Here is a 13,161-nt window from a genome sequence, read left to right on the forward strand (position 1 = left end):
AACCCAAACCAGCTTGTTCTCCGCATGGTCCTTACGCCGTAACATGACAAACCTCAAATAGAAGCACAATGACAACATCACTTGGAATCAGTTTTTGTCTTCAAAACGTCCCAGGAGAAATTAGCATTTCCTGTTTATTTTCTTAGCTTCCCCTGGTGCAATTTCTAATCAACTCTCCAAGGGCTGTGGGGATTTCCTGTCCATGCTGCAGCCCCACAAACTCTCACATGCTCTCCGGTGTCGAGTCTAGCTGTAGTTTTCCCTCCGTGGGTCCAGGGTGCGTGGGTAAATATTGTTGACTATCAGGCCTCATCGGTGCAGATGGCACTTTGCAGACGGGTACAAACCGAGGTCCCTGTCCAGAGCAGCATGCAGTATAAAGACTTGATTGTGTCTGGTCGTGTCTGGGTGCATAGTGTGTGTGTTTGGGGTGGGGAAGAAGGGGGAAGGCCTTTTTGCACCCGACCTCCCTTTTCATTCCAGGCATAGTCTCCGTCCTTGTGTTCCTCTGAGTGTGCTCCAGCCCAGTGCTGCTAGCTCTCCAAAGGGGGCGAGGGCCATGCCCATCTCTGCGCTGGGGGGGAGTGTACGCTGCACCCTGCTCGAAAATGGCACACCAGCCATGTTCCTATGCAGGGCCCGCCCTAGACCAAATAGTGCCCCAGGCGAGGAGCATCTTTGGCACCTCCCCCTTCCATTTGTTAAACTTTTGAATACCTTATTACCTTAATACAGCACCCCGAGCGCGGCGCCCCCCAAGCCTGGCACCCCAGGTGGTCGCCTAGGTTGCCTGCCCCTAACTCCGGCCCCATTCCCATTCCAGAAGTTCCCAGTGGGGCACACTGCCCCTTACTTCAAGCTGCGGCGTTAAGAACCATAGGGCTTGAGGTTACAGCACTGGAGTGGGACTCAGGAAAGCTGGGTTCAATCCTCTTCCTGTTTTATCTTGGGCAAGTCGCTTAATCTCCCTAGGGGAAAGGTGTGAGGAGGTGTTAATTTAGGCCCTTGCATGGTATGGCAATGGGGCCCTGCTGGGAGCTATGCAGATATGGAGTCACAGTGCAGCCTGAGATAACAGACAGAGTGGGGGGAAGGCTGCTAAGGAAGTAGCTAGCTAAGCATTTGTAAGACACCAGTGGCCACCAAAGTCTGTGGCTTTACAAGTGGCGGATAATATAACGGACTATGGGATTAGGTACGAACTATCCGGAATAACCCATTGATGAAATAAACCAACCCCTCCCTCTCAAACTGTATTGAATGATGCTTGTAGAATGGCATGAAAAAGGGGCTGATCATCTGTGGGTTTTACCCACTGCAAATCAGCAGGTGGGAAAGTGCCAATTATGTGGCCACTCAAAGCGGCAAATTACGAGCTGAACGGGGACAGTCCAAGTGATGGCCAGACACAGCAGTGATGAATCAGCGCGGTGTTCGGCCTGTTTCTACCCAGCGTACAGCTTTAGAAGGCGGAGGATGTTAGACTTGATAACTGCCCTCCTGAATGCTTTCATGGCTGTTAAAAATCTTCTTTGTACTCAAATGTATTCCATATTATTCCCTTTGAAAAAAAAGACAGCCCGATCTGTTTCTACCTTTCAGGACCAAACAAAAGGAACACACTTGGTTGATAATAAGCATGTCTCTTTGTTAAGACGGAACTATTAAAACAATTAAAGCGCAGAAAAAGATTGCGGTGTTAGCTATTGGAAATACAAAACCCGCAACCAAGAGTCCATCCACTGGGCAGTGTCTTTTGCCACGGGTTCTTAAGTCCAACAACCAAAAGTTTCTTTAATGTGCCCCTCCCTTCTCCCTCTACCGCACCCCACTCACAGCTGTTGTCCTTGGTCAGTGAAGACCCAGAGTTCAGAAGGGCATTAGTGTGAGTTCACCTGGGGGTGGGGGGGTGGGAAGGGAGTGGAGAAGGCACCTTGGTCACTCCTTCAGCCACTCCAGTTGCACCACTGGCTGCCTCACCAGCCTCTTGCTGCTGGCTCCATGCCCCGCCAGCCACTCCGCTTGCTCCGCCCGGATGCCGGCTCTGCTCGGTCCAAAGGGATGTCTGTAGGTGCTTGTGCATAGATAATACAATGTTTCAGGCCAAAGGGGCATGAGCAGGGAATGTGAAAGGTATAGTCAGATTATTAGCGGAAGAAGATCAAGGTTTACAACATGCCCGGTAAAGAATCAGGCCAAGATTTTCAAAAAGTGGCTGGTGCTACTGGCTGCCTCCATTTTTGGGGGCCCAAGTTGAGACACCTTAGAGGGGCCTGTGTCTTGGAGAGTGCCGAGCACCCCTCCTTTGGCAAATCTCCTTTATGGGGGATCAACTTGGGCACCCAAAAATGGAGGCCCCCCCCCAGAAGGACTCACCCCTGGTGAAACTCTCAGCTGTCTAACATTTGATTGAGTGATTGGCTTCCCTGGCTTTCTGCACCCCCGTTGGGATGGGCGGGAACAGGGTCTAAGGAAGGCCAACCAGCTGCACGCTGTAGGTTTGCAAAACGCCAGCGTAAAATCTCCACGGACTCATCAACCCACAGTCGTGTGTGTGTGCGTGTGTGTGTGTGTGTGTTTCCTTGTCGTCAGCTGGCCAAGAGACCTGCCCAGCCTTCCTCCAAGCCTTGCAGCTTCTGATTGCCTTGCCCCTGGGGGGCGATGGAGTCAAGTGAACCTCACCGGCAGTCAACGCAGGGGGGCCAAACCAGCCCAGAGGGCTCCCCACACCAGAGCCACGTTGGCACACCAGCCCCTCAGTGCATGGCTGGCCGTGGCAGTAGGGTGACCAGACAGCAAGTGTGAAAAATCGGGACAGGGGGTGGGGGGGGGGGTAATAGGAGCCTATATAAGAAAAAGCCCCAAATATCGGGACTGTAGCTATAACATCTGGTCACCCTCCCTGGCGGGGGTGTGCGCAGTCCAGCCCTTAGCACCTCGGGGGGCTGATTCAGTCCCTCCACCGCCCCACAGCTGTGGTGGGGGGGGTGTCTCATACACAGAGGGGTTGATCATAACCCCGACCTTTCCCCCCCTATAATCCGGAGTGTGCAGCGCACCAGCGGGGCCGGGTTCTGCTTCTCCAGCCCCCGGCAAACGGGCCAACCCGTGTCCCCCACACGCGGGGCTGGGGGGCCCTAGGCTCCAGCGGGCCGCTGCCGGGGGCGGGGGACGCCCAGGGCACCGCCGGGCTTAACAAGAACCAGCCGGGGCGCCGCTCCGGTTTCTGGGGCCGGGCGCGATTGGCCGCCGGCCGGGCTCGGGGCGCCCAATGGCGGCGCTGGGGCAGAGCCGAGACCCCGCCCCGGCCAGCGCCGGGAGCGCAGGTCGGATGTGGTGGAAGCGGCTCGTGGGCTGGAGATTCCTGCCCCTGCCGCCGCCCGGGAGGGGAGCCAGCCCCGGGCCGCCGCCGCCGCCGCCGCCGCCCCGCCAGGGCCCAGCATGGGGCTGCCCGCGCTGCTGCTGCTGCCGCCGCTGCTCGTTCCCTGCCTGCTGCTGGGCTGGGCGGCCGCGCTTCCCCGGCGGGAGCTGCTCCCCTTCGGGGCGCCCCGGGGCGATCGGCTGCTGCAGGACGGGGACGACGAGACCTCGGCCGTGGTGACGCTCGGGAAGCCGCTGCTCTTCTACGAGACGCGCTTCGGCCACCTCTACGTGAGTGCCCGCCGCGGGGCTGAGGGCCCGGGCCCGGGCTCGAACCCGCGGCCGCTCGCCCCGGGGCTCCCGGGCATGCCCAGGCTACAGCCACCCGGCGGCTAGACCTAAAGCTGAAGGGCCAATAACAGCCCGCAGCAGGGTTATTGGTCCGGGACTGGGCAAACTTTTTGGCCTGAGGGCCACATCTGGGTATGGAAATGGCACGTTGGGCCGCCCCGTCCCTCCCATTGGCCGTGGTTCCCGGCCAATGGGAACTGCAGAGCCGGCGCTTGGGGCAGGGGCAGTGTGTGGAGCCCCCTGGCTTCCCCTACACATAGGAGCCAGACCTGGGGAAGACGCTGCTGCTTCCCGGTATCTGCACAGAGCCACGGCACGCACAGAGCAGGACAAGCCCCCGACCCCGCTCCCCGGCAGGAGCTTGAGGGCCAGATTAAAGGGTCTGATGGGCTGGACGTGGGCCATAGTTTGCCCGGCCCTGGTCTTGGAAGTTGCTAAGAACTCGGTGCATCCGTAGATTGTCTTACGTGCTCCCCTTTCACCTAGCTATCCCTATCCCTACCCCTCTGTCTAGCTAATGGTGCTGGAAAACATTGTGCCCAGCTGCTTCCTCTGGAGTGGGGGGGTTGCCTGGAGTGAGCCTGCAGCTGGGGATGGAGCTTACATGGGTGGAGAGGAAAGGGAGGAAGCTGAGTCTTTGTCGTCCCTCCCCCGTAATGTTGGGTAAGTGAGGTCCCTTGTGGCTGGGCCCCGGCTGGACTGAAAGCCCCTGGATGGGGTGGGTGGAAGGACTTGGCTCGGAGGGAGGAACTGGTGATGCAGAGGCAGGGTGGGAGTGTTGCACTGAATGGGATCTTTCTGCACTGCAGCTGTTGCTGCCTGTTGACAGGAGTCCTGTGTGGGTGGACGAGATGGTGGAGAGGGCTTTGAGCAGAGTTGTTTGCTGTCTCTTGTAGGTAGGAACCAATGGGATCATCTCCACCCAGGATTTCCCCAGAGAAACCCAATATGTGGACGATGACTTCCCCACTGACTTCCCAGCCATCGCCCCCTTCATGTCCGATATTGACACCAGCGGCGGGAGGGGGAAGATCTATTACCGGGAGGATGAGTCCACGGAGGTGCTGGGCCAGGCCGCTCGCCTTATCCATGCTGGATTTCCTAGTGCAGCTGCGGCTGCCTTCGCTCCCACCCATGCCTTCGTCGCCACCTGGGAGAACGTGGGTGCCTATGAGGAAGTGTCTCGAAACTCGGAGCCCTCCAAGAAGGTAAGGCCAATGTTAATAAAAAGGACGGGAGTACCTGTGGCACCTTAGAGACTAACCAATTTATCTGAGCATAAGCTTCCGTGGGCTACAGCCCACTTCATCGGATGCATAGAATGGAACATATAGTAAGAAGATATTTATACATACAGAGAGCATGAAAAGGTGGAAGTACCCATACCAACTGTAAGAGGTGAATTAATTAAGAGGAGCTATTATCGGGGGGGCGGAAACTTCTGAAGCGATAATCAAGATGGCCCATTTCGGACAGTTGACATGAAGGTGTGAGGATACTTAACATGGGGAAATAGATTCAATTAGTATAATGACCGAGACATTCCCAGTCTCTGTTCAAACTAAGTTAATGGTATCTAGTTTGCATATTAATTCAAGTTCAGCGGCTTCTCATTGGAGTCTTTTTCTGAAGCTTTTCTGTTGCAAAATTGCCACCTTTAAGTCTGTCACTGAGTAATTAGAGAGGTTGAAATGTTCTTCTACTGGTTTTTGAATGTTATGATTCCTGATGTCAGATTTGTGTCTGTTTATTCTTTTCCATAGAGACTGTCTGGTTTGGCCAATGTACATGGCAGAGGGGCATTGCCATCATGTGCCAGCATATATCACATCGGTAGATGTGCAGGTGAACAAACCCTGGATGGTGTGGCTGATGTGATTAGGTCCTATGATGGTGTTCCCTGAATAGATATGTGGACAGAGTTGGCATCAGGCTTTGTTGCCAGGATAGATTCCTGGGTTAGTGGTTTTGTTGTGTGGTTGCTGGTGAGTATTTGCTTCAGGTTGGGGGGCTGTCTGTAAGTGAGGACTGGCTTGTCTCCCAAGATCTGTGAGAGTGCAAAAACACTAACCCAGGAACTTATCCTGGCAACCAAGCCCGATGCCAACTCTGTCCCCATATTCAGGGAACACCACCATAGGACCTAATCACATCAGCCACACCATCCGGGGCGTGTTCACCTGCAATAAATCACCTGTATAAATATCTTCTTACTATATGTTTCATTCTGTGCATCCAATGAAGTGGGCTGTAGCCCATGAAAGCTTATGCTCAAATAAATTGGTTAGTCTCTAAGATGCCACAAGTACTTCTGTTCTTTTTGCTGATACAGACTAACATGGCTGCTACTCTGAAACCTGCCAATGTTAATGTTAGCTGCTGTGATCCCATTGGGATCTGAAGAAACAGTGTAATTCCAGAGAGAGATGTGGCTGGGAAAAGGTTTCTAACCAGAAATGCATCGTGCAAATATTACCCACGTCAATGGCCCCTGTTTTTGAGCATCTGTACCAGTTTTCCAGACTAAGGTTATGTCTACACTGCACAGTTATCCCAGGTGACTGGCACCAGGGTCTGAGCACCCTGGTTAGCCTTACTCAGGTGTGAGCATGCCCACTGCAAATGTAAAACTGACAGACCCCGGTCGTTGGCGGGCGGGATCGAACCTGGGACCGCTGGAGCTTAGTGCATGAGCCAAAAGCCACATGGCTCTTAGCTAAGGCTGTAGAGTAAACTTATTATTCTCTCTCTCTAAGTGGTCTCGGTACCACTAAAGTGGACAAAACACCACACCCAGGAGATGTGTGGGTTACATACTTCCCCTACCTGGAAGTCCATGTTCAGAGACTTCCCAGTTGAAATCCCGGACGAGCCCCCACTTGTAACGCCGACAGACCCTGGTTGTTGGTGGGCAGGATTGAACCTGGGACCTCTGAAGCTTAGTGCATGAGACTCTGCCGCATGAGCTAAAAGCCATGTAGCCCTTAGCTAAGTCTGTAGAGCAGACTCATTAATCTCTCGCGAAGTGGTCTCGGCGTCACTAGATGGGACAGAACACCACACCCAGGAGGTGTGTGGGTTACACAAAGTCCTACCTGCATTACTGTGTCCCGTGTTTCTACCCTCACCCGTGTGTGTGTGTGGGGGGGCAGATCGCAGGAGGGCTTTCTGTGTTGAGACACTCTAGGATTCCTTCCCTGTAAGTTATGTCAATTACTGAAGAACTTGTCAGTCTTCCAATGCCCTTCCCACAACTCCCCCCAGAGGACAATCAGCACTTGAGTGATTTAGCCCTTATCTTTACTGCAAAATGGTTGGCTTTCAACCTGAGTTAAAGTGGAGTTCAGGCTCTAACCCATACCCCCAGCTGGGTTGGCTAGCCTGGGCTTAAAGTGCCTCTGGCTTAACTGTGCAGTGTAGACATCCTAGGCGCTGACTCCCTGGGTGCTCCGGGGCTGGAGCACCCACAGGGAAAAATTGGCACCCACCGGCAGCTCCCTGCCTCGCCTCCGTCTCCTCCGCTGGGCGCGCCCTCCTCACTTCTCCTCCCAGCGCTTGCTGCTGCGAAACAGCTATGGGAGGGAGGGGGGAGTAGCGGGGACATGGCACACTCAGGGGGGCAGGTGGGGAAGAGGCGGGGCCGGGGTGGGGACTTTGGGGAAGGGGGATGGAGTTGGGGCGGGGCCAGGGGTGCGGGGGCACGAGCACCCACTGGCACCAGGAGAAATTGGCAGCTATGGTAGACATACCCTAAGACCTGTTCACTCGCGTGCTCTCTAACATCTCATGGAGCATCAGCTGAGCCAGAGCTCAGACCTGGGGTCTCAGCCCAAACTCCGTGGTCTAGAGGGACTACAACTGAACGGCTGAGGGCAGCACAGCTTGGATCTCTCTTGGTGAGGCTAGAATACCATTCACAAACCCCTTAAGGACCGATTGTGAGACCCTGACTCCAAGGAGTCGTGCTGAAGTCAGCTGGGCTACTCTTGTCACTCACTCCTCACAGGGGATTCACCATCTCTCTTGCAAACACCAGTGGTGGAAATCAACGGTCATGAACTATTATAATTTGACTACTAACAGCATCCACTCAACATATACAAAGACTCTGGTGGTCCCTGCTGCAAAGACCTTGCAGTACAGTACAGATAGGGCCTTTTGTTTTCAGTTTTTATTATATTTAATTTTCCTGGGAATTTATCGGTGTTTATTACTACAACAACGTAAACAGGTGGAAAAAACGATTAATAATTTTTCTGGGTAAATATCGGGGTTTATTTTGGTGTTTGGCAGCTCGGGGGGAAAAAGTCTCCAGTAGCTTTGATGAGTGGAATTCAATGTGGTTTGCTGCAGAACTCAAACAGAACTGAAAACAAAGTGTCACCTCTGAGTTTAAGAAAACAATACATCTCTCATCCCCCCGATGAATCTTTTCATTTGAATAAACAGTTTACTGTTGTAGACTTAGAACTATTAGCCTATAAATATTTACATTTAATAATTGGGCCACATCATTTGCAGCGCATACACTCAACTTCATCCTTTTCGCCTGTTTGTTTTTTTTTAATTTTAAATACATCCTTGTGTTCTGAAACGTATTCTGAGACAGATTTTCATTTTCTTCCCATGTTAGTGTATCAGATCTTTAAACCATTATCTGCTAACAGCTTGAAATGTGTGCGGGGCGGGCGTAATATTCATCAGTACATTCAGATGCGCACGCACTTCAGAGCTTGTGTGCATGCCAGTTTGTTGTGTGTATCGTCTAGCCTAATACATAGCCTTATTTCAACAGACAGCTTTGCATATACACACAGACTAGTGTATTATTGTACAACAATCCATTGCATGAGAGAGATGTATTTCCCTAATAAAACGATTGATTTTTTTAAATATATTGGAATGATACAAAAGTAGGTTGACAATCAGAAAAGAAACAAGTAATTCTTTTTGTAAAACCTGGGGTTGTTTTTTTTTTTGTAAAAATCGGTTTAAACGAAAAACGAAGGGGCTTAAGTATAGACAAAGAGAGAACCAACCAGACGCTTAGAATGCTCCGGGTGATGGTATTAGCTAGAGGTGGTGCAGAAATCCCCCACTGGCCTTTGCTGAAAGGTTCAGCTGCAAATGTACCTTCAGTACAGTTGCTCTGGATTTACAATGGTGTAACTGAGATCCGAATCTGGCTCAGAGGGACTGATACTTGTGAGTATATCAGGTAGGGTTTGGCCCAGGATTTGTGATTTGATTTTTTAAAAAAAAAATTTTTTTAAGCACTCCAAACATTTTGTGATGATTTGGGCTCCTAGTCTCCTTTTCTGGGGTTTGTTTTCCAAGCTACTCGTTAACAAATGTCCGTGGGGAATAGCTTTCAGAATTTCCACTGTGGGTTGATATGGAAAGTAGGCACCACTTAGATCGGGTCTCAAGAACTTCCTGCAGTGATGCATGCTTTTCAGGGACACGAACTGATAACACTCATGAATAGACTGAAACGCTTTCAGATTCACAGCACTTGGATTCCCAAGTCATTTCATGGCTCTGGCCCATGAAGGCGGAAATTGCTGTCATGATGAACGCTGTTCACTGGTCTGATTCCTTACTGAGGGGGTAGGGAGCTCCTAGTGTTGTCATTGCCCCGCTCCTTGACTTTTATAGTGCTATTTGCACATCTCTCATGTGCCCTGAAAGCCTGGCTGTAGTTTTTGTTTTGTTTTTGTTTTTTAAATCTGGAATTCTTTTGGGTTGCAGAGAAAAAACTTCTTGAACAATACCATTGATTTGCTGTTCTGAGCTACCTGCGTGCAGCTTGCTGATGACATGCTAACATCATGTTGCAACATGATAGGAACATAGGAGTTGTCATCCCAGGTCAGCCTAGTGCTCCATCTAATCCAGCATCCCTGTCTCTGACGGTGACTAGTACCAGATGCTTCAGAGATGGGCAATTATTGAATAAATTGCAGTAGGGAATTTTCTTCCCAACCCTATCAGTTAGGAGCTGGTTTGTACCCTGAAGCATGAATATTTATATGATTATTTATATATACACATGATATTTATATCATGGCTACATCTAGGCTGCATATATTCCCCCCTCCCCCCCCCCGACTTTTCAAAAAAATATTACAGTACAATCGCGGAGTTACGAACACCTCGGAAATGGAGGTTGTCCATAAGTCTGAAATGTCCTTAACTCTGAACAAGACGTTACAGCCGTCATCCATGGGGAGGGAGAAGGAGGGTTGGGGCTGCAGCCACGGGTGGGGGTATGTGTTAGGGCTGTGGCCGGGGTCAGGGCTTCTGACCCTCGGGAGCACCAGAGCTCTGGGCTTTAGATCTGGGAGGAGCTCGGGGCTTCAGCCCAACAGCTCTTCTCCCAGTTTCAGCCTCGCAGGGGGCACCAGGGCTCTGGGCTTCAGCCCTGCAGCTCCATTCCTGGCTTCTGCCCTGGGGGGCACCGGGGCTCGGGACTCCCCACGGCTCTGCTCTTGGTTTGAGTGGGGGGAGGGGTGCCTGGCCTTTAGCTATAGGGGGAGCGCTGGGGCTGAAACCAGCGCTCCCCTCATAGCTAAAGCCCCAAGCCCCAGTGCCCCCCCCAGGACTGAAACTGGGAACGGAGCCACGGGGCTGAAGCCACAAGCCCCAGCATTCCCCCAGGTCTAAAATCCTGAGCCCAGTGCTCCCGAGGGTCAGAAGCTCTGACCCTGCCCGGAGCAAGCTAAAGCCCAGAGGCAATAAAGTATTTGCTTTGTGTGTCTGTCTGTCTGTCTCCGCGGCTGCCTGATTACTTCTTGTTCCAGAGGGTGTCTGGTTGACCAATAAGTCCAGAACTCTGGTGTTCATATCTTTTGAGGTTCTACTGTAATGTAACGCTGAATGTTCTCATTATCCAGTTGTCTATACAAGTGCCCTATCCTTTTTTGCATCCTGCTAAACCCTGGACCTCGCTGGGAACCTTGTGGCAATGAGTTCCGCCGGCTAACCAGCCACATGTTGTATATGCAAAATATTTCCTTTAATCAAGTTTTAAATTTGCTGCCATCCCCTTGTTTTTGTATGATGATGAGAAGGCAAATAGAGGAGCCTGATCCTGTGGTGGAGATAATGTGGCCCAGCATTGCCATGTGGTGAGAGAATTTCACTATTCTGCACTTACTTGTACTGTAGTATTAAGAGGTTGCAACAGTCAAGGGTGTCTTCAGAAAACAAGGTCTCCTTTGACCTTTACTCTCCTCATCCATCCAGCATATAGGCTAGTGTTGCTTCCCCATGAATGTCTTTCTGCAGCTCCTCCTTCAGGTCAAGCATGGGTTGTGGAACAGCCTGTTTTAGGACCGAGAAATCTCCAAAGCACTGGCCCCTGGCCTCTTTGCTCCAAGAACCTTACAAATAGCCTCTCTTTCTCTCTTCTCATGGGCTCTTATTAGGTTGTTTGTCAGCCCTTTCTGCTGCCTCTCCATGCTTGTGATGAACAGTCTGGCTGAATGTCCAGTTGCCTTTCAAGCTGTCAAAGTGCCTCTTTTCCTTTGGCAATGCATCTCCCATTCCCAAGTGGAGCAGTATCGTCCACTGCCTTCCTCTATGGACCCAGTGGGTCTCCTGGAGGTTGGCTGATTGACTGGAAGAAAAATCCCACACCGTGCCAAGCAGCGAACAGGAGTGCAGTCCTCCCCACAACACATCTTCTTAAAAAGTCCACTGCTTAGCAGGGTTGCTGTCGCTGGAGCCGCCTGGCCCAGTTGTGGGTTTTGGGGCCATGTCAGTGCATCTCCGTTGCAGGATGTTGGTCTGACATAGGAAGTGAGGGTCACCGGTGGGGTTTGTGCTGAGGGTTTTTATGGCCGGTTTGGGAAAGAGCAAGAGAGAAATGGAGTGACAGCATTTCAGGACTTCCTAACCTGGTACCAAATGGGAGTGAAGAAAAGTATGTTCTTTTTGAAGGAGGAAGTTGCTATATGCATCAGGGAAAAGAATCGTACGGTCACTAATTAAAATATCAGCTACTTGTGACATGCCAAGCATCGATCACTCAAGGAGCAACAATTTTGTTGAACTCAAGTGTTCAAGAATCTGTCCCTCCAACTCAAAAAAATTGTGAGTGACTTAAAAATCATGAGGCTTTTTTTAAAAAGGGGGGGTTCTGTTTGCCTTCTAGGTTTTGAACCTTTAGGGTCACATTTTCAAGCTTTTCTCTGCATGCATGAGTTAGTACCTTACTTGCATTTAAAAAAAAAAAAAAGTTGAGATTCTCACATAATCACATGACTCCAAGAGCAGGGGCTTTAAAATAGACTCCGAATGAGACTTGCGATAAAACCGCAAGATGTAGCAATGCTGGATCAATATACTGTTGCTGACAATGCTGCTACTGAGTTTGTTTAGGGACGGCATTTCACAGACATTTCTCCATGGTGTTTTTTATACAATGGCACACTCTTGATCGAGTAACTGAAAACAGCAACAGTGTTTGTGAGCAGTATGGTCTCTGGCAGCCCGCACAGTGAAGCGAGTTGAAATCTGGCTTACCCTTAGCTGGAGCTCTGGGAAGCTGCACTGAGGTGGAATTTGCCTTCTATGGCTCTTTTAACAAGTGTTAAACGGCCAGACTCCATTGAGATCAGCCTAGTAACAAGCTCTGAGCTAACCTTTCTTGCTCTTTGACCTCTGTCCTTTACACTCCATCCATCCCTCTTATCTGTCCGATTTCTCTCTAACCCTTCTGGCAAACTTTAGCAGCGATTCCCATCTGATTATCCTCAGTTTGTTCAGTGAGGACTTAGTGGGCAGAATCAAGCTCCAGAGTAAACTCTGTTGACTGCAGTGAGGTTGCACCAGGGATGGATTTGGTGCAGTCTCTGATTGCCCAGCTTTGTAATGTGTTTGACTCCCCCCCCAGATCTTTTTCAGTGTAGCTTTGTTTGTGTTGCTGAACTGCTGTCACTGGGGCATAGTCCTAAATGCCTGTGGTTGTGAGTGTGGGTGTGCGTCCTTCACAACAAACTCCCTTTATATAGGAGGGATGATGACTGCCTTGTGGAAATGCTAAGAAACTCTGCAAATAGAGCTGGGGCCCCTTTTTGGCTGTTGAAATTACTGTAATGAGAAAAGTCCATGCTGCTGAGTGTCTGTCAAGCCAAAGGCTAACCGACGTGGGAGGGCATCTTTCCGTGACTTTACCCACATCGTCACACTTAGAATTGGATCATTAGTAGGATTTTATTTTCCATCATTTCTCTGAAAAGGCTTTAAAACATAATTTCAATTCCTTCCTTCCCCTCAAATAAAACACTAGCAGCTCACTCTCATTCTGTACTTATGTTTCAGTAGCCCTTAAAGGACCCGATTTGAGAGCAGGGCCCCTTTGTGCTAGTGTAAGCCATGCTTGCTGGATGTGGGGCTCTGTCCCTCTCTAGTGGCACCTAGACCACTTAGAGTTAATGAGATTGC

At 50.9% G+C, this 13,161-nt stretch overlaps 1 protein-coding gene across 1 annotated transcript in view; it reads left to right on the forward strand.

Annotated features, from left to right (window-relative positions):
* Nucleotides 1-3,424: 3,424 nt before the first annotated feature.
* Nucleotides 3,425-13,161, forward strand: part of NID2 (nidogen 2) — a 54,557-nt gene continuing 44,820 nt past the window's right edge. Inside the window, exons 1-2 of the mRNA XM_074956518.1 lie at nucleotides 3,425-3,651; nucleotides 4,608-4,919. Of these exons, the coding sequence (XP_074812619.1) occupies nucleotides 3,442-3,651; nucleotides 4,608-4,919 (522 nt within the window). The 5' untranslated portion in view covers nucleotides 3,425-3,441. The remainder of the gene's footprint in view (nucleotides 3,652-4,607; nucleotides 4,920-13,161) is intronic.

The sequence above is a fragment of the Natator depressus genome, chromosome 6 (assembly GCF_965152275.1).
Source record: "Natator depressus isolate rNatDep1 chromosome 6, rNatDep2.hap1, whole genome shotgun sequence".
NCBI lineage: Eukaryota > Metazoa > Chordata > Testudines > Cheloniidae > Natator > Natator depressus.